General features: G+C 49.0%; 9 protein-coding genes across 9 annotated transcripts; 2 read left to right on the forward strand and 7 right to left on the reverse strand.

The window, feature by feature from the left end:
• Positions 1 to 767: 767 nt before the first annotated feature.
• Positions 768 to 1,670, reverse strand: FSUBG_8155 (uncharacterized protein; the record flags this gene model as incomplete). The annotated part of the gene is made up of 1 exon (XM_036686533.1): positions 768 to 1,670. One exon carries the CDS (start codon positions 1,668 to 1,670, stop codon positions 768 to 770), a length of 903 nt encoding a protein of 300 aa, XP_036536312.1.
• Positions 1,671 to 5,083: 3,413 nt separating this feature from the next.
• Positions 5,084 to 6,762, reverse strand: FSUBG_8156 (wd repeat-containing protein; the record flags this gene model as incomplete). Its single annotated transcript, XM_036686534.1, has 2 exons — positions 5,084 to 6,455; positions 6,512 to 6,762. 2 exons carry the CDS (start codon positions 6,760 to 6,762, stop codon positions 5,084 to 5,086), a joined length of 1,623 nt encoding a protein of 540 aa, XP_036536313.1.
• A 514-nt stretch (positions 6,763 to 7,276) lies between these two features.
• FSUBG_8157 (pre-mRNA splicing factor ATP-dependent RNA helicase PRP16) lies at positions 7,277 to 10,201 on the reverse strand (the record flags this gene model as incomplete). The annotated part of the gene is made up of 1 exon (XM_036686535.1): positions 7,277 to 10,201. One exon carries the CDS (start codon positions 10,199 to 10,201, stop codon positions 7,277 to 7,279), a length of 2,925 nt encoding a protein of 974 aa, XP_036536314.1.
• A 746-nt stretch (positions 10,202 to 10,947) lies between these two features.
• FSUBG_8158 (acylphosphatase) lies at positions 10,948 to 11,436 on the reverse strand (the record flags this gene model as incomplete). Its single annotated transcript, XM_036686536.1, has 5 exons — positions 10,948 to 11,097; positions 11,150 to 11,219; positions 11,273 to 11,285; positions 11,344 to 11,374; positions 11,425 to 11,436. The coding sequence occupies 5 exons, from the start codon at positions 11,434 to 11,436 to the stop codon at positions 10,948 to 10,950; spliced, it is 276 nt and encodes a 91-aa protein (XP_036536315.1).
• Positions 11,437 to 11,835: 399 nt separating this feature from the next.
• FSUBG_8159 (uncharacterized protein) lies at positions 11,836 to 12,997 on the forward strand (the record flags this gene model as incomplete). The annotated part of the gene is made up of 3 exons (XM_036686537.1): positions 11,836 to 12,260; positions 12,322 to 12,671; positions 12,726 to 12,997. 3 exons carry the CDS (start codon positions 11,836 to 11,838, stop codon positions 12,995 to 12,997), a joined length of 1,047 nt encoding a protein of 348 aa, XP_036536316.1.
• A 785-nt stretch (positions 12,998 to 13,782) lies between these two features.
• Positions 13,783 to 15,342, reverse strand: FSUBG_8160 (transcription factor; the record flags this gene model as incomplete). Its single annotated transcript, XM_036686539.1, has 5 exons — positions 13,783 to 13,798; positions 13,851 to 14,062; positions 14,124 to 14,579; positions 14,640 to 15,032; positions 15,229 to 15,342. The coding sequence occupies 5 exons, from the start codon at positions 15,340 to 15,342 to the stop codon at positions 13,783 to 13,785; spliced, it is 1,191 nt and encodes a 396-aa protein (XP_036536317.1).
• A 4,804-nt stretch (positions 15,343 to 20,146) lies between these two features.
• On the reverse strand, positions 20,147 to 21,285 carry FSUBG_8161 (programmed cell death (calcium-binding); the record flags this gene model as incomplete). Its single annotated transcript, XM_036686540.1, has 4 exons — positions 20,147 to 20,610; positions 20,683 to 21,016; positions 21,090 to 21,108; positions 21,245 to 21,285. The coding sequence occupies 4 exons, from the start codon at positions 21,283 to 21,285 to the stop codon at positions 20,147 to 20,149; spliced, it is 858 nt and encodes a 285-aa protein (XP_036536318.1).
• A 1,511-nt stretch (positions 21,286 to 22,796) lies between these two features.
• FSUBG_8162 (cation transporter) lies at positions 22,797 to 23,720 on the forward strand (the record flags this gene model as incomplete). Its single annotated transcript, XM_036686541.1, has 2 exons — positions 22,797 to 22,849; positions 23,165 to 23,720. The coding sequence occupies 2 exons, from the start codon at positions 22,797 to 22,799 to the stop codon at positions 23,718 to 23,720; spliced, it is 609 nt and encodes a 202-aa protein (XP_036536319.1).
• A 566-nt stretch (positions 23,721 to 24,286) lies between these two features.
• Positions 24,287 to 25,099, reverse strand: FSUBG_8163 (glycine-rich RNA-binding protein; the record flags this gene model as incomplete). The annotated part of the gene is made up of 5 exons (XM_036686542.1): positions 24,287 to 24,375; positions 24,431 to 24,654; positions 24,730 to 24,836; positions 24,956 to 25,028; positions 25,080 to 25,099. 5 exons carry the CDS (start codon positions 25,097 to 25,099, stop codon positions 24,287 to 24,289), a joined length of 513 nt encoding a protein of 170 aa, XP_036536320.1.
• Between the last annotated feature and the right edge of the window lie 1,422 nt (positions 25,100 to 26,521).

The following is a 26,521-nucleotide window of genomic DNA, read 5'->3' on the forward strand; positions in this document are numbered from 1 at the left end:
AGCGGCCCCTTGTACAATTGCCGTAGTTCAAGGGAGGCTGTCCAAGTCACGGTAAAGGAATAAAAAAAAAAAAAAAAAAAAAAAAAAGCAACGAGCACCGCATGAAAATGCTTGTTGCTAATTGATGAGAAGTTTCACAATGTCTTATTCTGCTGCACACGTATTTCACTTTAACCTTGAGACCGTCTGTTGCAACGATTGAAGATCTGCAGTTTCAGCTTAACTCAAATCAGTAGCATCAAGGTCATCGCTCTAGAAACGGAAATCGGAACATGAAAAGGAAAAATTGCCGTTTATGGCGAGTGTGTAGGTAGGTAGCATGACCAAGTATCCATCTAGATACAACATCATGAAACAGATTCATCCAGCAAAAGAAAACAGGTATCCATCCCATACATAGATCCATCCGTCCATTCACATCCATCCGTCCATCCATCCAGTCCTTATTCCACCCTGGCCCTATCAAACGCCCCATTGAATCCCGTGTCGGGTCAAACACTCTCTAGCATGTGAGCATCAGACACAGACAGTCCTTTCATTCAAAGTAACCCAAACCAAACCAAACTAAAAGAGACGTGATCAAAGTGAAAAAAATATCCAATGAGTGAATAGATGCCGCTACGTGGAGCAACCAATAACTATGTACCTTTTTAGTCATGTCTGCCATTGTCCAACTGAGGACCCCCTTCTCATGGTCGTAAAACGTCTATTAAATATGTACTGCCGAATTAAGAAACCGGAGTGCCGGCGAAGCGTGCGTCTTTGGATCAAATCCACTGCGGTGTCGTAGGCTTGGCATGTGACACCTCAGGAAAGAAACTGAGGATGAGGCTCTGAACGTCGCTGAGATACTCCTCGGGGGAGAACTTGTTCAGACCTCTGGACTTCATGAATCGGTGGTCCTCCTCATCCTCCTTGGTCGTCGGCCTGGTGCTGTACTCTTCGGCGAGCTCGGTGACTTGTGCAAGCTCGTGACCAAATGGGTGTGAATCCTTGAGAGCTCGCTGCTGGAAAGATGGTGGGGGAACTGGAGCGACTGCGGGGACTGCTGGAACAGGCATTGGGGGAGCCTTCTGGGCCTGGCTGGCAGAGACGTATGAAGCTGATGACGCCCTAGTAGAAGTTGACGATGATCGTGAAAAGGTGAAGCTGGCCTTGGTCGATACTGAGTGCTCTGAGTCCCTAGACATCTGCGAGGTGGACCGTTGACGGGCAAGCGCTTCGTATGAGTTCTGCTTAGTGTGCGAAGGCGAACGCCTGGGAATTGCAGGAGCCTCGGAGATCTTTGGCAGGACAGCTGGCTTGTCCGCGACACTGAAATAGGTTGACAGATGGTTCGGCTTAGGACCCGGGCACTCTTCGACAGGAGATACATCCGGGCTCGTAGGTGGAGTGGACTCGGTAGTTGAAGGAGCCTCGGATTCTTCGCCAACGGAACGCAGAGACGACTTGCTGCGGAGAACAGCATGCGGGATATCGGGAGCGTTGTAGGAAAGCATGTTGGTCGTGTGAACAAGTTGAAGCGGAGCAGAAATCTGGTGTCGTAGAATAGGATGCTGTCTATCGCGGGCCGAGTTACTACGGTGCGGCACTTGAACTTGTTGCTCTCCCATCTCGGTCTGGCCAGCCATTTTGGCCTTTCTAGTTGTGAAAGCGCGCGAGAGCGACATGATTGAAGATTTTGGTTTCTGGGTTACGTCTTTTCTCAAATAGGTTTTTGGTTTTTGGTCGGGTTCTAAGTGAGTTTGTGGGGTGATGAGGAGTTGCTGCTAGTGAACAACGTCCTAGGATAGAAGGGATCGTGGACAGGTTCGTGCCACTGACTTGACACTAATTTTCTTTTTGAGGAAAGTTGTGCTTGGAACTATTGCTAGACAAGCGAGCAGAGGGTGTTGGTGTGAGGTGATTTCGGTTGACGTTGAATGCGTAGTGAGACAAGGAGTCCAGTCCTTTTGAGTTTATGAATGAAGTGTCCGTGTGAGATCCGACTTCTGGAGCGGAAGATCAACGTCTGGCGTGATTCGATGTGAATGTGTCGGTTCTTCGAGAAAGACAGTGATTTACGCTGACCGGCTTTGCAGTGACAACGTGAGAATGTGGTGAGTGTGTGAAGGAACGTTCAACGTCAGAAATAGGTGTATCGGTCGGTATCCGTGAGGTTGTTTGATCGATCCTGCGACGAAGGCATACAAGAAAAGAGTGAGAGTATAAATGAAGGAAGATAAAGAAGAGGTTATGGCAGAGGCAGAGATATACAGAGCTAGATCAATGCACACTGAGAAGCAAACACGATCAAGAGAGCGATGGATCGTGATACTTGATATTTTCGAGAAGAATTGAAGATACAGGCCTTTTCCGACGTATGCAATGCAAGTTTGTCGAAGGACAAAGACAAGGACAGAGGCAAAGGAGAGAAAGTCAAGCGAGCAAGCACTTGAGAATAACTAGATGGAGAGAATCGAACTGAACGGCAGGCGTGGGGACGGGGGGATGAAACAAAAGATATGGGGGACCCAAGCCCTGCTCACAACTGCCTGATTAGAGAGCTGAAGCCGAACCTACAGTACCTTACCTTCGGGCAGTGGACAGTGGCCTAGAGTGGACAGTAAGGTACTCAGCGGATGTGGGACCGGCCTTTCACTGTAAGTTTAGCGCACACCTGGCCACCAAGCGTGTGAATTGGCGGGCAGCTAAACTCAGGCTTTGACTTTTTGGCCTTTGCAACGGCCCGGCCATCCTCCCCCCTTTGGAGCTATCCCTAGACAAAGACCCATGTCCCTGCAACTAAGCCCTCGTTGGCCGACGCCCCTGGCTAGAAGAACACTTGAAGCAAAGAATCCTGGTCTCGCGTCAATGGAGCCAGCCAATCGCGTGTATTCTCTCTTCCTCTACCCCTTGTCGCTTTAGTGATCGGTCCACTGATTTAGTTTTTTTCTCTCTTGTCTGCATGGGAAACCCACGGCCAGCGCCAACAGGAAGAAGGGCGAGAAAAGACAAAAAACCAGCTGAGGTCTGTCTGCCATGTCTTGCAACTTCCATGTTATCGCCATCAGAGAGAGGTTCAGAACAATATTGGTGTACACGATCAAGCCCAAGAACGCCAATGGTGATACACGATCGATGATACACGCGTACCTACAGCACCCCAATTGTTTCTTTTTCGTCTCTTAATTTGTTACAGCTTAGAAACAAACATCTATCTTTGCTTTGTTTCTTTTGCCTTCTGCCTTGATTTCTAAGTTAGTTTAGTAGTAGACAGACCAGAACCTAATGGTGAGGCCTTTGTTTCCCAGCTAAGGTACTACCTAAAGTAGCATATGCACGTCTATGTTGGCTTCACACCAACATGGAGCTCCTTGCTGGGCCATTCACCATCAATCTTGACCCTCCATCCTCAACATATCCCACCATACATGGTGGCGACATGACCCGCGCGCTACCAGCAAAGCCAGAGCAAAGCAAGGAGGACCCATTTGAGTGATGAACTGGGCCGACATGGAAAAATTCTATTCTATCAATCGGGTTACACCGATCGCCAGGGGATGGATGCAAGCACTCAACTGCAGACTGCAGTGCAGTGCAGACGCCCAATTCTTCTTTGACAGCTTGGCTGACTGGATGCAGATTGCAGAATATGCGTTCGTATGTGATGTGTTGTTACTGCATGACCAGCTCACACACAGCTAAGTCGAAGATCATCACCAGGAACTGACTAAATGGGCTGAATTGTCCATCAGCAGTCGAAAGCCACACCGTCCACGTCTCGTCTCAGTCAATTGACAAAAAGGACCTTCACACAGTAACTGAGTCGTGGGCGTGCCCGGCCATGGCCTTTCGGAAATGACCAGAGCTTCCTCAGGCACATCAAGGAACAAGCCTTCAGACTCTGGTTGACCATTTCCCCTCAATCAACTCGTTTCTAAGCCTCAAGAAGTCTTTGATTGGGTCAACGGCTTCAGCACCATTACCGTTTTCTCCTGTTTCAGGCCCATGTGCCTACGCAAGCGGATCCAACTAGAGCCCCGAACTGTGATGTGATGGCGTCTACGGAGTACCTAACGTACGAGACAGGCAGAAAACCAGCATGACCCTCCTAGCCCTCCCTGTCTTCCTGCTCAATGCCGTGTGTTTTGGGGGCTGGTAGATCCTCCGCTTTCGATAAACGAAATGTTGAACATGGCATGGTCACAGCTTTTGTCTTCTCCACTCTACCTAGTACCTGTGAGAGGATGACCATACAAGGCACCTCGAATACGTAAATTGCTGCATCATGAGAAATTCCATGGATATATGATATTGAGTATTTAAATGTCTGTCATCAGAAACCTCTCTTTTGGTGTAATACACATCCCCTAACTGCCTCAGTACGGAGTATATTCTGCACTGACATGATCCGCTCTTCAACTGACTCCTCAGGTAGCTACTATATCTATGGAACCCAGCGCACAGAGGTCTCATTTCGCAATGTCCACCATCATCACGTTCGTCTTGTCTTGGACTGTCTGAGAATAGTCCTTGACAATGCGTTCGCGCGACTCAGTGCTACCGCCCTATTTTCAGCGCCTGTGACGTGTGAACGTCTGTTTTCAGACAACCCACACAAAGATGACTGCATGGTTCGTGAGCCATCTCAGACCGTCCAAGAGGACCCTTAATATTCCCTTTCCACCAGCTATCTTATCATGCTCACATATTGTTTCTATGCTCATATCGTTCCGCCGCTCACTCAAAAAAGAACCAAGATTGTTTGAAGATCAGATCCAACTTTTCCATTCCATTCCTGTTCAGAAACATCCTCTATCTAAGGTAGTCGATTTGTAACCCCTCCAATATCCATCCCGCTGTGAAACAGTTCCTGTGCGCCAGTGTGCTTCATTCATGTAGAGTACTCTTTTTCTCGGGAGTCGCTCTCTAGAGCGAGCAAGACATGATCTTCGCTACAGCGGAACCGACCATTGTCAATGCTCTCTAGGGGTCGCCACGCCATTGTCATCTGAGACAATGATCTCATCCAACCTCAACCTAGGCGGCAGATCTGCCCAATATCTTGATTCGAAACGTTTTCAATAAACAAGAGATTCGTCTAGTTCTCATCCATCGAATCATCATCGTCCTGCTTATCATCGTCCTCATCGTCATCGTCAGAGCTGTCATCGTTGTTAACACCCACGAGGCGATCTTCACCCTTCCCGCGCTGCTCGGGCACCCGCTGAGCAAAGGCCTTGCGCACCGACGCGTTGGTGCTGGTGTCCCATACATGCATTGTTCCCTTGCTGCCGGCGACGGCGAGGCGGAAGGCAACCTCCGGGTCAGGCGCGAACGTGGTGGAGAAGACCTTTCCGACGTCGAGGTTGCGCGAAACCACCACCGAGGGCCCTGTGGACTGGATGTTCCACAGCTTGACCGTCTTGTCGGTCGAGCCGGTCACCATGTAACCAGGGACCACGGGGTTGATGTCGAAGGAAGAAACAGACTCGTCGTGAGCCTGGAGCGTCCAGACAGCCTTGGTGCCCGTAGGGTCGGACGGCGCATTGCGGACGTCATGGTAGTGGATGACACCGTTCTCCGTGGACACGAAGAAGAAGTTCGGGTCGTGAGGATCCCACCGCACATTCTCGACGTCGCTCTCAACGCCCCATCGGGGAGGCTTAGCATCTGGCGCACGCATATCGGCGGCCACAACAGTTCGGTCGTAAGAACCGCTAAGCAGCACGGTGGGCTCATTCGCGTGCCACACAAGTGAGCACACCTTGTCGGTGTGATAAGTGTACGACTTGGCGCACTTTGTCGTGTTGAGATCCCACAGCTTGACCGTCTTGTCGGCAGAGGCTGAAGCCATCAGATTGCGATGCTTGCGGTTCGCAGCCAACGACAGGACAGCGTCAACGTGGTATTCATCGTTGGACTTCTTAGACTTCTTCTTCTTCTTTTTTGACTTCTTCTCCTCCTCGTTGCCTCCCTGGCCGAGGATTGCATTGGGGTACATGCAGTCGATGGTGTCCAGATCCCACACCTCGATATCGGGGTCCATTGTGCCGACGGCGACGAAGTTACCTGCCGAGTCCTTCTGTACGCCGGCCTTGTTCACGGGCATGTCGATCCACTCGACACACAGAGGGATGGCTGGGAGCATGATGTCGTGGTGGACGTAAAGGTTGTCAGCCTCATCCTCGTAAACGAAAACCTCGAGGTGCGCCATCTCGTCTTCCACCTTGGCAGCCACAATAAGATTGTCGGTCGCAAGAATCTGGAGCTCTTCCCGGTCCTCATCCTCCTGTTCCTTGTCGGCATCAATTGTGATGTAGGGGTCGTCCTTATTCGACTCGTAGTATGCCAGCGACTTGATATTACCAAACATGCCCATGCCCTCGCCGTTTCCAGGCACATCCTCGTCGTCATCGTTGTCGTAGTTTTCCAAATCATATTCTTTTAGGTCATCATCATTAAGGTTGATCCTGAGGACTTCAGTCAGTCTCTGTTCTCCCTTCTCAGATATTTGTTATATACGTACTCCGTCTTCTCAGCCGGTTTGTCTTCATCGATCTTCATCTCCGAGTCCTCTTCATCGTCCGCGGTCTTGTTGGCCTTTGTGCCCTTCTGCACAGCTTCAGCTTCCTCAAGATCCTCTTGGGCGTCGTCCAGTTGGAGCTTGGCAAGCTCCGCTATCCGCTCAAACTCTGCCTCATCCAGGGTATACTTCTGAGGGAAAGGCGCAGCGAAGCCCCTAGGGACCCACTGTGCGGCTGTAATCATGGAAGACATGGTGATTGTCTGGGTATATTAAAATGGTGTTGTGAAAGCCCAGCTTGCATCGGTAGGTGGGCGCCCAGATAAATTTCTCCCAAAATTTCTAGTGGGGTTTATCGATAAGAGGCAAATCCATTAAGGGACCTCCGCTACCTAGCGTTAGGTGACAGGGGTCCAGAAGGTAGTGGAGGGGAGGATTCAGGTCAGTGATATAAGCTCAAGGAACTCTTTAACAAGATCGTTCTGGCATCCAGACTCACGGCATGAAGTTGCCTTGCTCTAGGAACTTGTCTTGAGAGTGCAAGAAACCAACACATATTAGTATCGATATGGCTCGTCAAGATGTTTTCACAAGGCTGCTACTAAGTTATTAACCTTTATATCATGTATGATATTAAGAACTAAGCAAATGAGAACTATGTTATGATTTATCAAGACATTACCATGAGCCTAAAATGACTTGCTCTATGAGCTACAAGTAACCAAGCTTACCTAGGTTAGAATAATAGAAACTCATCCAAGGCGCCGATTAAAACCCCCTACCGCGTCTCTTTATGACAGGCTTTTTGACTGCACCTTGTGTTACAAACTTCTTACCGTCTGCCCCTATCTTCTTGCTCTTCTTTTGAGTCCGATCTTCTTCCATCTGTTTCCTTTCTTCGTCCTTCCGCTTGTCATCAGCCATCTTGGCCTCAATCTCCATCTTTCGGTTGAATTCTGTTTCAGTGATTCGTTTATCTCGAACCGAATAACCCTTTTCCTTGACCGAGTAGAAGACACCACCGAGATCTGCAAGCCAGTGGGGGTCCACGGCTGTCACTGTCGAAACATAGACCTTGGAAGTGAGAATCAACTCGTGATAAACGATGTAATCCGGTGGGTGTCCTGCATATAACGCGCTTGTTGGGTGCAGCTGTACACCGAGGTTGGTGCGCAGGTTGATATATTCGCCTGAACCTTTGTATTTAGCTGCTTGGTGGTAGTATCCCGAGCAAATGCACTTGCGGACAATGTCCCAGTCCATTCCACAGCTTGTCAGTTCCATCTTTTGCATACGGACAATATCCAAAAGCTGTTCACGAATTTCCTTGGCTCGCCTCAAAGATTTCGGGTGCAAAAAGTGCTTAATACACCAACCGTCGGAGTAACCGTTGGCCTTCCAGTTTGTGTAAACCTGGAGGTATGTCAAATGGTCTGACTCATGCACCCAGAATTTCTCGCGGGCAGCATCGGCTTCTTCTTGTCTCTCCTTTGGTCGGTAAAAAACGTTTGGCACGGATAGCATAGAAACAATGGTAATCATCTCTTCACTGCAGCCGTATTCTTCCGCTGTAATGAGAAGCTTGGCCAGCGAAGGGTCCATGGGGAAAGCACTCATTTTCCTTCCAAGATCCGTGAGCTCACCGAGATTGTCAAGTGCACCTAGAGCCCACAGGTCGAACATTGACGTTGTAATGGTGTCTTGCGGAGGAGGGTCCATAAAGTCAAAGTCCAAAAGGTCCTTGACGCCGAGAGATTTCAACATCAGGACAGTGTTAGCAAGATTCGTGCGCTGGATTTCAGGAATAGTCTGTAAGTACAGATCTTCCTTGAACTCCTTTTCCGAGTACAGTCGAAAGGCCTTTCCAGGTCCGGTTCGACCGGCTCGTCCTGAACGTTGCGAAGCGTTGGCCTGCGAGATGGGCGTGATCTGAAGCGTGTCCATGCCGATTTTCGGATTGTAGACTTTCATCTTGGAGTAACCAGCATCCACGACATATTTAATACCATCAACCGTCAGGCTGGTTTCAGCAATATTGGTGGCAACAATGCATTTTCGGACACCAGGGGCAGCCTTGTCGAAAATCTTTGCTTGCAGATCTGCAGGCATTTGACTGTATATAGGTAAGATACTCAGCTTTGGGGGGTCGTTGAGGGCATCAAGTCGTTTTTGGATAAGCTCGCAAGTGATCTCGATGTCTTCTTGGCCTGTCATGAATACCAGAATATCGCCAGGGCCCATTGAAACATGGATTGACAACACTTGGTGCACTGCCTGGTCCACATAATCCTCGACGGGAGACCGATGGAACATGACGTCGACTGGGAAAGTTCGTCCAGGAATGATGAACTCGGGTGCACCGCCAAAGAAGTCCGAGAAGCGTTTCGAGTTCATGGTGGCCGAAGTGACGATAAGCTTCAGGTCGCGACGCCTCTGTAATATCTTCTTGAACAAACCCATCAGGATATCAGTGTTCAGGGCACGCTCGTGGGCCTCGTCCATGATGACACATGAATATCGATCTAGATCAGGCTCGTTGAGGGATTCTCGCAAGAGAACACCATCAGTCATGTATTTGATGACTGTCTCTTTGCTGGTGCAGTCTTCAAAGCGAATCGCATAACCGACTGTGCTTCCTAATTCAACCTCCATCTCTTCAGCAACACGCTTGGCTACACTCATTGCAGCCACGCGTCGCGGTTGTGTACATCCAATCATGCCGGTCTTTCCATATCCATCCTCTTGGAGGAACTGTGTCAGCTGTGTCGTCTTGCCAGAACCTGTCTCACCAACACAGATGACAACTTGGTTTTCTCTAATGACACTGAGGAGATCTTCACGAACTGCAAACGCGGGCAGATACTCCCGTTGCTCCCGTAGGGTCTTGCTCTGGCTGAAGTTACTCGCGCCATCGGCCTTCTTCATATGTGCGCTGAATTTATTACCCTTGCGCTCACTCGGTTCGGCGTTATCCTCAGCAGGTACTGGTAGCGCAGAATCACCGTCTTCCTCTTTAGCACCCATGATATTTCCAAGGGTCGTTCCGGTCATGCTTGTGGCCTCCTTGGCCTGCCGTTGACGTTCTCTCTGCTGCCTTGCTTCCTTCACCACCTTGCTACCCTTGCGACTGAAAACCGCCATATGACTCTGAGGGTCTTTGACGGCTGGAATTGGCTCTAGTTGCTTTGTGAAAATAGTCCGTCCGTCCAAAAAGGGCGGCCGTAGATCGTGTACCAGAAGATGAACTCTAATCGACTCGTCATCGTCAACAAAGTCGGATGCCATATCCCGTCTTTGCGCAACGCCTGATTGCAGCATTCGGTTTGTTTCCCAAGCGTCATTCTCCCGGTTCCTCTGGTCTCGTCGCGCATCAAAACGACTAGTCATCTTTTCGTGTCGGGCGGTTTCCTGTTGCTGTCCCTCCCAAGTGTCGTAGGAGGCGAAAGGGTTATGGGCTTCATCTCCAAAACTGTGGCCACCGAACTCATCACCTCCGTACCAGTCTCGGTCTAACGCCTTCGAATCCTCCTCGGTCGGTCCTATATTTCGGGGTGGTGGTGTGGAAGCATAACGCGATTGTGCCCTGTGGGGAGTTGAGGTGCGCGAATCATTCTGAAACCTTTGTCGAGGTGTATCAAGTCGTCTCCTCTTTGGATTTGGGTTATATCCATCGTACTCTCGATCCTCCGCCATTGTGTTGACTTGTAAGTTATCTGTCGATGCTTGGACTTTTTGTTGCGACGGAAACCTAGGTAGGCTCAGATAAGCAGATAATGATCACGTGGATGCTGCTATTTGAATGTACGTTAGGGAAGTAAGGTAGAATAACCTGGTAATTAAAATGCACGAAATCTGACAAAGAATTTAAAAATACCATATATTTGTCTAAGCAATCCTTTAGTGTAGCTTTAAATGTATCATCCCTTAGAAACCGAGGGTGCTCACTCTAGGTACCCAAAGGGCTGCAACTAATTAAATATCTAATATCTAAGATATATTAGATAACTAGAACACCAGGCTAATAAGATATAAGTACTTCTGATTATATAGCTTACAGATTATAACTTTTATTCTTACTAATATACTACCTAATAGCTAGTATATATAGCGGAATGATTAGTAGCTAATCAAAACCGGAGTCTTTTCCACAAAAATAACATCAGTTAAGCACCATCGGTTTCTAAGGGATAGGTAGGATAGGATATTTCGGGTCTTGTGAATGTCAATACTTAGACAATCAAGGCATGGCAACATGTGAGGCTCATCTTGATGAAACCTCATTCTGTCCACGCTCTGATTGAATATACGAGTACGTGATGTTGCGACATTCCTTCCTGGAAACACAGGTTATAGAGGAACAGACGGTTTCAAGTATTGGACTTTTATCATGATTTTGTTACTAACACAGGCTTTGCGTAATATCTCGTCACTTCCAATTCTCAACGGGTAACAACAAAGTCTTTCTCGTCGTCGATAATTTGCCGGTCTTCCTGGGAGACTCTAACCACGCGAGCAGATCTGGGGCCATTGTCTACATCCTTGAAGAATTTGGATAGGATTTCTTCACTGGCCTGAGCCTCGCCCTCGACCTATGAAAGCTCTATATTAGCCAATGTCAACTTGCTGGGGGCTTATATGCACTTTTTCATCCTTCGTGTTTCGACACCATCCCGTCACTCCATACTCTTGGGCCTTCTTCTGAGTAAAATACCTGCTATGCATTAGATGTGATGTTTCGGGATTTGTTATCTTGGAGAACCATACCGGAAACCAACACCTGGATGACGTCAGTTCGAGAGAATACTGCATAGGGAGTATGATAGAAATAGACATACCTTGGACACGTCCCTCAACGGCAAAATAGACCTTTCAAAAGGTTAGCTCTGGCTTTGTAATTATTGTGGAAGATGGCTCACTCGTTTCGACATATTGGCAAGTCCCAGTTTAATAGGTGAAATATACCAAGGTTATTGTAGAATAAAAGATAAGCTTCAAACTTGGGAAGGGTTGCAGAAGAGCTAGAGCTTCTTAGCAATCGGTAATAAATATGGAAACACGATGATTTTCATCGCCTGCGAGATATGATATAACTTTTATGTCAACTGCTTTATATGTTGGGAGTAATACCTAGGTGGCTTACAAGGTGGAAGGAAGGTGCATGGGTGCTGAGTTTAGGTTGTCGTTGATAAGATAAGCTCTGGACATACACTGATGTCACTTATCAACTTCGTGTGTTTCCACCAACTGAACCAACATCTTCATTCCTTGTTTACGACGCGAAGATATCATTTTTTACAGGGCCCGCACGCAGACACATCGAAATATTTATGGAAGCCCACTCCTCGGAACCGGCTACAGAGCCAGTCCGATTCCGCACTGGCAAAAAACGAAAGGCCTATCGCCAACGCGTTCTGGAAGATGACGCCTCTGTCGCAGAAACAATACAATCACATCCTACTGTGTCTGCATCAGAACCCAATCCTGAACCCGCCCGAAAGGCTTCACAAGATCGCGTCCAAGATGAAGAAGAATCTGTTGCTGCTGCGCTCAAGTTGCGCAATGTGCGAAGAGCCCGACTTGGAGGTGTCGCATTTCGAAACACAAACCGTCCAGACGACGATATGAACAACGAGCGTGCTCTTGTTCCACACGACGCAGATGATACTTCGAATAACGAATCCACGATGAAAGGAGTTGCAGATAGATTTACTCACCAGACGGGCAGACTTACAGATCTTAATGACAAGCATATGTACGTTGAGGACCACCGTCTTCGTCCTTCTTCCTCGCCATGCAATAACTAATCATTCAAGGATGGATTACATAGAATCCCGATTATATAATCGCGCGGGCGGAAATACCTCACAGAACACTTTATCAGCGTCTGCATCAGACCCGGCTCGGCAACCTGGTGTAATAACAACAACAAACCACGAGAGTGGACGGGCGGTAATGCAGGGTCAGTTGATGGAGATCAGCCTCGAAGACCACTCTGCTCGAAGTGAGAACGCTGTTCAGGCAGACAGTACTACGAACGGCGGACCAAGAGCCAAGAAGCCTAGACTTAGAAGGGATGGCACGCCATGGCGTCCGCGAAACCGTCGAGATAGTGACGCCCTCAAACGAGATCAGATCGTTGACGAGATCCTTCATGAAACAAGACGTATGTCCCTGATGTTCTTGTTCCTCAAATTAGCTACTAAATCATGTTTTCTAGTCGACTTATACGAACCGACTCCAGGACAAAACAGCCACACTGCAGTTGCCGATCAGGATGGTGCCGCTGATGCGCGGCTCGCCGAAGAGTTCCGGCAGCAATTCCTTGAGGATGTAGCAGAACGACAGCTTCGCAAAAAGAAGGCAGCGAACCAAACAACGCGCGCCGGTACCGAGGAAGTACTCAAGGGCCCCAAACTCGGTGGCAGCCGTAACGCTAGAGCTCAGATGAGAGATCTCTTGTTGAAGAAAGAGAAGGAAGGAAAGAAGTAGTATGGACCGTCGAGTTATGTATGGCCTCTTTTCATCTGTGGCGTTGGATGGCTCTGATTTTGCAGCTCTTTTGTACTAGGTAGTTAAGCATTCACACACATCACCTTCTTGTGATCACAAAGATAATCAATTATAAACGACGCCTTAATCTTGTAGGTGTAACCATAACAATTCCGTTGAACACTTGCACTCATATTCATATTGACTACTTAGTCTGTAACGATCGATAGTAATGGGGGCATTTTGATCCAACGATCTGAGCATGTGAAATAAATAGTCCTAGAAAGAAAACCTCAATAATAAGCTCCCGACATCCAATTCTGTGTAGTCGCAAGAAGACAGCCAATGAAATAAGAAAAAAGCACTTAGCAAAAACTCCTTTACCCAATTCCCATATATAGCAATTTTCCCAAGTGTTCAGGGCAAGGCCCAACATTGAAATGAATGAACCTTCAGTCGCTTGGCACAATGGGTATCGATCCCGTGCCGTAATTCGCCTTCCGTCTTGCTCATGTGCAAGATCATTTGACTTCCGTCATATGCCAGAACGCCAAACCCAATGTAATGTTAACCGTCAGAGAACCCCATGCGTGAAATCTTGACCGATGTAATGGAATGTGAGTTCCGGAAAACCCTTTATCTAATGTCGAGCTGGAAAGGCTTGAACCGCCCGCCAATTGTAGCACAGCGGGGACACTTCCTTCTTGCTCCATGCTCTGTCATGAGAACCTCTACACAAGTTGGGCACAGGCCACAGATGCATTCGGTACATGCATACGAATCCTTTAGTAGAGAGAATCCCTGACAGGCAGCGCAGTATATCTGAATATTCTGGGCCGAATATGTTGGTGACGAATCAGAAAGCCCCCGAGTTCCCATGTGAAAGTTGTCGCCGCTTTCACCACTCTCTACGGACGGAAATGGCTCTACAGCATCCTGACCATATGATGGAGGCGTGAGTGCCTGCTGGAGAGGCGAAGCTTGATAACTGGCCGGCTGGAACTGAGGCTGGTGGGAAAAGGGCGGTAGCGATGATCTATGCATTGAAACAGGAGACTGAGGGACCTGAGAGCCTGTTAGTCAATTCAACAGTGCAAAGATGAATACCATCAGTAGGTGCACATACAGGAGTACGGTCTTCGTCAATATCGCCGGCAGCAGAAGCGGCTTGATCAGCTGCATCGATGAGATCTTCCCACCGCTTCCCGAAGTCTGCGGATGGTTCTGCTGACAAAGCCTTCCGATCATTACCTGGTCTATATCGTTCTTCATTCTGAATTCGGCGTAGCCAATCAGTTGCAGAACCTTTAGAGTTTTTCTTTTTGTGGTGAGGCTCTCTTCCTCGCTTTGTAACAGACTGCTTGCGAGGCCGATTATGTCCCATAGAACGCTGAAGAGGTGGGAGTGTTGAGGATCTTCCAGGTGGAGAGTTTGCCAGGATGGAAGGGAGAAAGTCGCGCTGTCTATTAGATTTGGCGGATGAATAAGGATCGCTAGTAATATCATGATTGGAAAGATTGAGAGGCGGCAGTTCGATGGATGTCCGTGGCCTACGTCGAACATCCATGTCTGAATAATATTCCTACGCATCATTAGCCCTGGATGGCGATGATTTGAATTCTTTTAAGGGCATTTCACTCACACCGTCCAAATCCATGTCGCGTTCACTCTTGACGCCATGAAGTTCGGCTAGGGCAGCAGCGGCACTGGCTGTGCCAAGCATTGGGCCAGAAACCGGCCCGCCATTACTGAAATCATCTAGAAGGCGCGGAGTGCCTGGATTACTCGATTCATCGCGACGATAGTTGTGTCGCTCGTGAAAGCCTTGAAGGTCGTCAATGGGCGGGGGCAGGCTGAAGTGAGAGTGGGACAAACCCTGAGCATTTGGAGCTGAGGTCTGATCTAAAGGGCGTCGCTCCGATGGTGGAGTGTTAATCATTAACAAGAAGCTCTCTTCTGTAGCTGGAAGCTTCGAGATGTAGTGCTCGGGGTGTGCGCGGCGGATATGCTCCTGCATGGAACGATATCTTTTTTCCTGCAATTGGACATTTAGAATCGAATGGGTACCGTTGCATGGTGTTACGGGAACGTGCTTCCTCAGTTGGGGAACAAGTGCGGTAGGTGGTAAGACATGACGATGTAAGGTGGGTGGGTGCAGCAACGGTGATTCAAACCAGCTGCAGGGCAGGACAGGGCAGAACAGCTAACGAAAGCAATACCCAAGGACTTACACCAATGCATCTCTTGCGACAGCTGGAGCCATCCTGGTTGCGAAGAGGGCAGACTACCTCATTGTTGGAGTCTGTAATAGAGAAAGACGACGTCAAAGATGATCGAGGCGGCATCTTGACCCCACCAGACGTGATGGCTTGCTGGCGGGGGGTACTATAGCGATAAGAGACTGAGAAGCGAGATAAGAGATGATAGCGATGAAGCTCAGCTTTCAACGAGAAGATCAATTGGTGACAATGAAGCTATGCAAAAACCGTAACATTTCAAAGTGCAGCTCATGGACAACGGGATGAGCTGCCTTTGAGCATGGACAAGCTTTGCTACAGGAACCGTTTCGAAATTGGGCCAATTATGCGACAGTGGTTGCGTACACGATTAGGCCGTCGATTGAGGCGCTGATGGAGGGAGTTACTGGGAGAGCGATGAATCAATCCAATCTCTCAGAGGGTGAAGAATATCAATAACCGTATGTTGAAGAATCTAAGTTGGATGAGGCGCGAACAGAAATATTCGATCGAGAAGGTCGCTTCTTTCGAGAAAAGGTGGGTTGCAAAGAAGGATGTATGGAGGGAAGGAGGGTGAGTGGGAGGAAGAAAGTAGAGGTAGGTAGGTGCAGGTAAGTAAAGATGACAGGAGCTTGGGAGGTCGAAAAAAAGAAGAGACGGAAGAAGATGGGAGGCAAAGACGCCTTTTGGGTAAGGCGTGTGAGTGAGTAATAAGAGCAACAACGCAATAGCGAAGAAGGTACGGCCAGAGAGAGGCAAGAGGAGGGTGTGAGTCGTTGAGTGTGTGGTGTGCGGTGCTGCCGAGGGAAGCTGAGCTCGAAGATCTGGATGAGAGCTTTGGCCGACCTTGGTCCTAGGTACTAAGGTAAGTACTAAGGTAAGGTAGGTATTGAATGTGCTTTGTTCACATATCACCAGCACCAGCATCCAGGTATTTGCGACAACTGCAAAAAGAAGCTCACAAAAAGGTAAGTGCAAGGAAAATATCAGAGGGCATGAAAAAATTACCAATAACTACCTTAGGTACCTAAAGGCTTAAAAAAAAACTCTGGCGGTAGAGGGCGTGTGGGCAACAGAATCAAGGCCAGTAGCGAAAGATTCCGCGCGCAAACAAGACTCTCTGTCTGGTCTAATGTCCATTCATTGCTCACTTGACAAGGGACCACAGCCTGAGCTCTGGGCTCCTCCTCCGACTGCCATGCCATTGCTTGCAAAGCCATGCCTTGCCTTGCGCTTCGCCTCCACTGTTAGAGATCTCAGCTGCCTCGAACGACTTGATCTCCGGGGCCAATAGTATTGACGCACAGTTCCGGGGTGCGGCTACAAGCAGCTATCTAACAGTCTGCTAGGCCTATCAGAGAAACAACGAAGAAAACCTTCTCCAGCTTCCATTCCATCCTTCTATGAGCTCTGTATGGCCGCAGTAAGACATGGTACATAGAGAGGTTCTGTGGCTCATTGAGCAAGCTGGCGAAGCTTCGATCTTGCAGATTCTCAAACTCTGCATCGACACAGTCATTCCCAAAAAAAGATTCTCCAAGCGTCTGTAACATCCAGTAGCGAAGCACAGCTTCCAAGCACAGAAGCATCAGCAGCTCACCAGAACATGGCCCAAGCGCTGCGCGAACAAATCAACTGGCTACCATTGCAATGACTCGAGAGGGGCTACAGGGGTGAAGGCAGTGAGAAGAGGGGGGTGGCCGGCGTGAAGCTCTTCTCTGGACGGATGGAGGTCAAGGGCCAGGCCATTGACCCAAAGAATGCCGCCTGTAAAAGGTGCAGAAGCTCCCTAGAACGTGCAGGGGAAGCTCCAATAGTGGAACTGGTCCCTGTGCTCAGGTTTGTTGAAGATCTTTTCTTTTTACTGATATGGTAGGTAGTGCTGATAAAGTTGTTAGATTATGGCATGAATGCATACATACAGAGGTTCCCACCTCTCTGCAACACGCCCTCCTCATCATTACTAATCATATTCTCTGTCTTGAGCTTCTTGTTGTTTTTATCGGCATTCAGCAATTAACCGACTGGAACAGATCCAAATCAATGTCGCAAGAAATAGGCCGGCGTCTGAAGGGTTGGCCATGTCAAACATGACCAGGGTCGGCGGGGCCGAAGCCCATGGCCAACTGCCACTCACATATACCGTTCCTAAGCCAACTCCGGACGTGGTTATCACATGTACATGATAGGTACCTGTGCATGACTCTCGCCACGGCTATGGCCACGGGACCTCGACTACACAGAACGTTCGGTCGTCACTACCAGCTGCAGCTCAAGCCTTCACCTACGCCAGCTACTAATCCAGAGCTAGAACCGCGAATGTTGATGTGGCGTTTGAGATTCGGCGATACGCAGGCATGGACGTCAACAGAGTCAGCATCGGAGTCGTCGACGCCAACCAAAATTTCAAACCTCGCTTTGGCTTCAGGGGTATCCCTTCTACGCTTCAAGGAGCATATTGTCTTTTCAAGAACAGTTGGTAACTGACAAAATGAAGTTGAGAATGCAGGCTGCAAAGGACCCAATGGTATACGAACAATTGAGAGCCGACCCTTGACTCAGCTTCAGAAGCGATGGAGAATTAAACGCCTGCAAGCCCTGTCACCACGCTCCCGGGTCCTTTGAGACGGTGACATCACCAGCCAGGGGATACCGCCTCTCGCCCTACAGCACGGAACCGGCGGGCGTGCGCAGCCAGTCCGTTAAAGGGTCTTCCACCTCGACCGAATTGCTCGACTCAGAGTAACGCACGCTATGCCATTCACATCTACTTGGAAGGCGGTGAATTCTGATGTGTGAAACACCCAAGCTTTGTCACAAGGCCGCGAAAACGGAGGAAGGGGCAGGCTGTTGGTTTTCATCTGCAGGGTCAACTGAAAGTGCATGAACAGACTCGAAATATGCCTACTCCGAAGCAAGTAGGCGTCGCGAGGGCTCGATACGATAGCTCATACAACCAACCAGCGTTGCAGAACTTGAGGTCGATAAGTCCGGTTCTATTTTCCAGACCCTGTGAAGGCGGTGACCCCGCGCCATAACAGCACCGCGACTTTTACCAGCAGCAATCGTTAACAGAACCGCGAAATGTGCATTTACACTGATCGAATACAGAAAAAGACTTAGTCCATGCGTTTGAACCTAATAACAGCAGTTGCTTGGATGGGGGAACTGAATTGATATCTCACACCACAGTTTCCAAGTCGACAGCTCCGTGGCTATGGGACAGGTCGAGAGCTGGTAGCTCTAGCTCTGTCTAGGGGTGAGCATATCCATGTGGGGGCCGACCTCTGAAGCGGAACCATCATGTCGCTGCTCTTTTACATACTAACTTAGTAGGTAGCTGTTCAACCTACAAGAGCAATTGAGCTTTCAAACATGTGCTACAAGCGGTAACACAAAGATCCAAGGCACACCGGGTACTTTGACCATAGCACTGAAATCTTCTTTGCAGCACACGGCCTACTCTTTACTCAGGTCAGCCCCAAAACACGAGCTGTGACGATCAAGTGCTCTAAACAATACATTCCTTGTTCGGTTGCAACCCTTGTGTGTAAGCTTGGTCAGGTCAAGTTGGTCCCATGACTGTCAAAAAGAGCAACAACCTTGGAACAGGTATATATATCCATGTCAACAGAGTCAAGAAAAGACTCGAGGAAGCTTGCGCTTATCTGGACAAATATAATTACCGCGGTAGCCACAGCCTGTTCCTGGCTCTACCAGTATGCGAACTAGTTTGGCCGATGTTTACGGTTTACTGACCTTGTTGTGTGTCTGAGCCATACACTCAGGTCTTAACACTTCAAAGTTTACCAACATCGAGTCTCGACAACAAAGGACACCTTCACCTTGCTTACCGTTGTTCAATTAACTTTGTCCCGATTATCGAGGCTTCGCCAGTAGCATCGCCAGTACCATATCTAGTTGATTTGGAATAGAAACACTTTCTCAGACACGGTTTCTTACTCCACTTGAGCGATCACACTGTGATAGCTGAGAATATTCAAGTCGCAGTGGACGGTTTCATCATGCCATACAACTCGCTCGATGTCATAAGATGGTACCAGAGAACAAGGATAACTGGGTGACGAAAATTAACAACAGAATAGACAATATCGTACCTGCAAATTCGGTAACCATGACTGTTTCCGAGACAGCCTTGAACTCAAGGTGATAATTCTTAACACTCTCCCAGTCTTTCCGATGGCGAAGCCAGATGACGATCAATGACTTGGGAGTAGCATTGTGGAAGTAAAGTAGACGCTCATAGTCCAACTCTGGAATTTGCGGACATCTAGACCTTAAATTTCTCGACAGCTCATTTGCTATGTCATTCTGGTTAAAATATCTATAGTGTCGTTTGGGATACCGAACCACTCCTACATACACGATGGTATCATGGATTCACATCTGCCAAACAAATCTAAGCAACAACAAGAATAACTTATTTGCTGGGCCAATCCTTCAGCGTCACGAGAGTCACTTAGCGCTCATCTACAGGTCGAATCGTTTGGATTTGTTCGGTGGAGCTGGGTGTAAGCTGTTGAGAAGCCTAGGCGGCAACAGCCTTGTGCTTCGAGACATCGCGTCGCATAGAATCGCAGTGGTTATGAAGAAAAATGCTAAGCAATATAATTCATGTTTGATGTTAAGGTAAGTTTCGGTCTCTAAGCCAGGATCCGGAGACTCGACCTAGGGTATCTTTTGTTCATGCTATCACATCTCAACACCTCCCCAACCGCCCAGCTCGGGCTGTATCTGTCGTAAATTCCAATCCAACATATATGCATGGCCTTTCCCTTCCCTTAGGACGCAAAAATCAAACCCACATGACGACCAGAGATCTCAATGCTTAGTTTAGCTCCGGTGCTGGCTTCCGACATAGAGCAGTTCAGCTTCTACGCTTTTATGTCGCCTACTTGAGCTGCTTAAGGATTTCCGTCAAGAAATCCTCAAAGCTCAAGGTGATATAGCCGTCGCGATCGTCGTCATACTTCTTGAACACGTCTGTCATGCGTTTCAGGGAGATACAGCTTTGAACAAAGAGATCGAAGCTCATGACTCCCTCATTCCTCTTATCATAGGTGTTGAAGAGTAACTCAACAAACTGAGGGCTTAGTCGGTATCGGAAGGCGACAAGTGCGTTGTTGAACTCGGATAGAGAGATGTTGCCGCTGCGGTCGGCGTCGAATCGGTCAAATAGAGTCCTCCATGAAGCCAAGAAGGACCATAGCCCGCAGAACTCCTCAAAACCAATGGTGCCACTTCGATCGGAGTCAAACATTCGAATCATCATGCGGACAGTATGAGGATCGAAGGCGGTCCAGTCTCCGTTGACAAGGGCGGCAGAAAGTTCCCTCTCGGAAAGGTGGCCGGTGCCTAACCGGGGAGTAGTCAGCAACTGCTAAGGGCGTGGCCGATGTGATGTATTCTTGAATCGGAGGAACCTACCATCTTTGTCTACAGCGCGGAAAAGGGGCAAAAGTGAAGGGTCCGAACCACTGCCATCAATACCAGGCGAGGGAGGAGGCCGTGAGTTGGGAGCTGGGCGGTTATGAGCCTGTGGCCTAGCACCACCAGGGTTTGGAGGCGGCGACATATGGCCGTAAGCACCCTGGCCTAGGGAATGGGATCGCGCATCTCGTTGAGCAGGTAGAGGCTTGTCGTATCGAGGCTGTTGGTGGTGATACTGCTGTTGAGGGGCATATTGCTGTTGCTGCTGCCCGTGGTGCTGTTGAGGAGGGGGGTGCTGCTGCGGGGCAGGTGTCCTTGACTGTCCTGGTTTCTGAAGGGCGCAGTGTCAGTTTGAGCTTTTCGACGTTGTGATAACGTTAGCGGTGCGTGCATTTCAAACATACAGGCTCTGGCTCAGCGAATCTGTGTAAGTTACATGGTCAGCTCTGTGTTGCATCGTGACGTGTGTCAACCCATGGCTTCAAGCCGCAATCGCAGAGCCGCAATGGACAAATACGCGGGGAGACGAGGGGCAGTTTGGCTGAAGCATGGGACATACCTAGGGAGAGCATCCTCGTCGTAGGGGCGGTTATAGGCCATGATGAATGCGGGGTTTGGGTATTCCTTTCCCAGTTCCAACTCAGAAGAAAAGAGAGGCTTGTGAAGAAGTCAGGATAGAGAAAGGAGATGCTGCGTGTGAAGGGGGTTTTGAAGGTTGGGCTGAGTTGGTTTGGTGCGCGGCTGAAGAAGTAACTGGAAGGCCGCGCAGTTAATTAGTAGTTGTCCTACCTGGCCTACGTATTCACCTTAGTCTAAGGTATGACTGCACTACATTACCTTACCTACAGTGATTGACCCCAGGCCAGGGGAAACTCCAGCGCGGGGCAGTGTCGTTTGGTTGGTGGAGCGCAGGGTGAGAACAGAGCACAAGAGCGTGGCTGAGTTGGTCCTGATAGTGGGAATGTCTGGGTAAGACAAGATTCGGATTTTTTGTCCTCACTTCTTGTGCCCCAATCAAATACAATTGGCTGACATCTCAATGAAATGATTGTTTGCTTGTACAGCAAGCACAGGCTTTACAGTTCAGCCTAGTTGAAGAAGAGGTCATTAACAATGATGAAAAGACTCAGTATTCCTCGACTCGATACATATCATCCCTCGTTATCGGGTATAAAATGCCGTGGCCTTATCTGAGATGGGACAGGGAAGATAGCTACCTACCTATGAGACTAGCGCTGGGATTAGAAAGCCTGACTTGCTCCTTGTCCTTCCGCGCCAAGATGTCGGGACCCTTTATTTCTAGGGAATTTTCAGTCCGCGTATACTGCCTACCTTAGCTTTAAGGGTACGTACGGATACATAAATCGCAAATAGTCCTGGAGGCTTGAGCAGAGACAGGAGGTGTGCTCACTGGAGAGCTAAAATTAGATATCAGCATCGAAGATCATAGGGCCTCACTTCATTTTCGGGGTCTGATAGATGGGACAGTCCAGATGAAGAAAGGACCCTTCCCCTTCCCTTGGGTAAAGGTTCTCGGACACGGTAACAGCGGTCCCGTCCGTTATGTGGGTCACCAGATCTAATGACGTCGATGCGAAAAAGGAAGTAATCAGCCACTCTGAACCCGAGAAAAGCCTCAGCCACTAGAATTGAGCATCTCAGTGGAGGCGCGGAGTTGACGGGTGTCGTGTTGGAGGGGGGAGGAGAAGGAGAAATTTGTTCCATTATTGTTCTATGGTTTTCTCTAACCCCTGCTTACAAGCCTCCTCTCATTCTTAGTGGCTATCACCTCATCAGTGGGACAAGACACGATATACCTCCACTACCTAAGTACCTAGGTACGTTAGGTGTGTACATGCAACGTCTTCAATCTAATCTCTATACCTTAGGTCGAGCGAGGTTGGATCTTGAGTTCCTCCAGATACTTACTCAGCAAGAGTCACTTCGTAAAGATCAATTGTCAGTCGGATTGGATCATCTTGTATACTCTCAAGCCCAGTCAACCAATCTACACAGTTTCCTGCCTGCCTACCTTAGTCGTAAGTGGACGTCGTCGATACAGATAAAACTGCATTATTAATGTTCCCAGCTAATATTAAGTCCTCTTCACAATGCCCGATCAAGACTCATCACAACCCTCCGAATTCTGGTTATATGGATACGGGTATGTCCAGACCTTACTGACAGCACCTTCTTATTCCGTAATTAATGCCATCTACAGAAGCTTGATATGGAAGCCTCCGCCACACTTTGGTAAATCACCAGTGCCTGTCTTACACGTTCAACGGCCTTTCTCCTGACACTTGATCTTACCTGTTAGACCGTAGAATTCCCGGATGGGTAGATGGCTACGTTCGTCGTTTCTGGCAGGTAAAGCACCTTTTTACCTATATCCTAAATACTTCCACTAACATGCTTTCCAGGCTAGGTATAACTCCAAACAACCGAAGTCGAAACTCTGACTAAAAGTCGATCATAGTGAGGACCATAGAGGCACTCCTGAGGCCCCCGGGCGTGTCGTCACTCTGATCGAGAGATCCTACTGGGAACAGCTAACTGATAGCCACGACTCTGCTCCAGAGCGAGTTTGGGGGGTTGCATACCGTATCATTCCCGAGAAAGTAACCGAAGTCAAGGAGTATCTTGATATTCGTGAAATCAACGGCTACACCATTCACTACGCTCCATTCCATCCTGCCGATGGCTCCACCCCTATCCGTACTCTGGTCTACATCGGCACCCCAGATAATGAGCAATTCGTTGGCCCCCAGGACCCCCAGGAGCTCGCCGAGCACATCTTCCGCAGTCAAGGCCCCAGCGGCCTGAACAAAGACTACCTGTTGAGTCTCGATACCGCCCTCAGTGAGCTTGCTCCCGATAGTGGTGATCATCACATCCATGATCTGGCCCGCCGTGTCAGGGAACTTGAGAAGAATTGTGAGGATGAACCCAAACTCCTCAATCCGACGACTTCAGTCCATCAACAAAAGCACAGTACTGAAGAAGCAGAGGAAATCGAAGAGCCACATCACTAGGAAAAGGACAATGCGTCAAATACACAGACATCTCAGCAAGCACCTATGAATAGACTATAGATCCTCATGATGAATAGCAGACTTATAATAAGCAGCTAGATGCCGCTCCTCAGGCCTCGTGCCATCGCTTCACAACTGTCACCAATTTCAGTCTCGATTAGCCAGCGACATTCACGTATCAAAGCACATATAATCAAAAGGAACAGGTCGCATGCAGCGCCATTTCGCATTTTCGTTCTTGCCCTACAGAGGCAATCCCTCATCACTTTTTTCGCTCGAGGTTCATTCGTAAAACGGCCGTGTCAAGATGGCAAACCATACCAACCCAAATGCCATGCCATGTCCCCTAAAAACCACGCTTCAACCGAAGTGCCCGGGTATAATTCTGCGTTTCAATATGCTCACCAATGCCTGACCTTATCATCCAGCCGTACAAAGAATCCGCAAGCCCAGGAGCCGGAAGTCATCGAAGTCAACCGCCATTGAAATTTCCAATCCTCAAGGCCCGGTCGGTAACATTTCGAGCGCAATGTGAGGCACTCCACTCCGGCCTTAAGTTACGTCAACTAATATCCCCTTCCACCCTGAGGGGGTTGTTGCTGGGGAGGCATTTGAGAAGGATCAGGGTACCCAAACTGCTGCTGAGGCATGAATCCTGTATGTACTTTAGCATTGTTATGGATCGACTCCATGATTCGTTTTCAGCGTACCTTGGGGAGGGGCGCCGTAGGCTTGCTGGGGAGGGGGGTATCCCCGACCATAAGGCATAGGTGCATACATGTTCGGAGCAGGGACTTGGTAGCCGTGTCCAGGCGGAGCCATTCCGTACGGAGCTGGCCCCCCAAAGCCTCGCCCGTACCCACCTCCTCTGCCGAAGCCGCCTCGGGGGCCATTGTCGGATGCCTTGTCAACTCGAATGGTTCGTCCGTCAAACCTGGATATGATTAGATTCTGTATTGGAATGAGATAGCAGATCCGCCATGAAACAAGGAACAAAAGTGACTCGTACTCGACATTGTTCATGGTTGCGATGGCCTTCTGAGCATCGCCTTCCTGGGTGTATCGCACAAATCCAAAGCCACGGCTGCGGCCGGTATCACGGTCCTTGACCACCACCTTTCCATATCCATCGTTAGAAGTGATCTTATGGTCCAACAAACACCCGCATCAGAGCCACAGATATGCAGAACTAAGAGCGCTTTGCTTGAGGGAAAGAAAGGAACAGAGTTACCTACAGCTTCTTCGACAGGGCCGAACTCCTCAAACTTCTGACGCAGAGTAGCTTCCTCTGTGTGCCATGCTAGGCCACTTGAATGGAGTTAGCAGATGAGGCAGCCGCAAGAGAGGCTTGAGACGAACCCAATGAAAAGCTTAGACATATTGGATCGTGGGTTCTAGCGCAGACGTCAGCTTGTGTTCACGATAGACCACTGAAACAAAGATTGTCACAATGGTTGAAGATGCGCCGCAGAGGAATAGGCTCGCATAGGACCGAATCCACAGAGTAGACAGAGTCCTTGGTAGCCTCCCCGGGATCACTGTCACTAATCTGTGTGATCAAGATGCCGCGCGTCGTTGCGGAAAGGCGCGCGCTTATAGGCACTGATTATGTAGAGTGAGGAGGGTAAGAGGGGCATTATGAGATAAAGAGCGCACCTTTATTGCAACAGATGCCTTCGGTATTGGTGACTACGTCTTCCACAGACTTAATCTTGTTCTTCAAGAAACTGAGCGCTTGCGCTAATTATCAAAGGCAACCGGTTGACAAGTGGTTGAGCTGAGATGCAGTGCAGGGAGAGAGATGAAGGTGGAGCTTCAGAACGACAGGAAGAGGTTGCGGATGTAATGAAGTTAAAGCAGACAGAGACAGAGAAAGCCGGGTAACAAACAGGTAAGGTAAGGTAGCTTTAGCTTAGCTTATATTCACTAGACGGCGTGGTCCAAGGCCCAAGGATGGATGAGAGGGGTCCTGAGCATGTAATGTAATAAAATGCGGGCGGAACGTGACTGTTGATGTTATGTATGTATGTGTCTATATGTATGTATGCACCCTGCAGCTGCAGCACAATGCAGTGAGCGAGCTGGAGGCACGGCAGGCACGTTGTTTCTGTAGTCTATCGGCAGCGGCGTTGAATGACGATGCTTGCTTGCCAGGGGTGTTTTAGAATATCTCGTCTCGCCCATGTCTGGTCTGGCGAGGGCCTTGGATCGGTTGATGCCATGTTTCGCTGCTCAAGGCTCCCTTTTTTTCTTTTTTTTTCTTTCTTACATACAAGATGAGCCAAAACTCTATCGCCATCGCTCGAATTAATGATGGTGCTTGCTTCATTTCCACCATCATTCATAATTCGAAGCCAAGCTCCCTCCTCGCGTCGATCCCAGGTTCCCGGTGGGCACATCCGTGGAGGCAGTGCTGATAAACTGCACCTTACCGTACCGTCACCGCGACGGACAACCAGGGTGTCTGGTCAAGGACGTTTCGGACTCGGTTCTGGCAGGGGGAGCTTTCTCCAAACAAGCTTTGGGCGGCAGAAGCAAACACAGGGGCACTACCTAGCCCACCACCCTCCGCCGTGGCCATGAGGGTTTTGGCGGCATCCATCAGCTTCATTCAAGCTCGTGCGGGCCTGTGATGACGACGGTCCTCCACATCCTATCCAAACTTCTCCCCACAGCCATCAAAGCCAAGCACCGCTCCTAGGCTTAAACCGCATTCTGCCCCTAAGTCAAGCATAACAGTCTGACGATCTTCCCCCTTCTCATCATACTGGCACTCTTCAATTCGCCGCTTGCATAGCCCC

Source organism: Fusarium subglutinans, assembly GCF_013396075.1.
Source record: "Fusarium subglutinans strain NRRL 66333 chromosome Unknown NRRL66333_c0000109, whole genome shotgun sequence".
Lineage (NCBI taxonomy): Eukaryota > Fungi > Ascomycota > Sordariomycetes > Hypocreales > Nectriaceae > Fusarium > Fusarium subglutinans.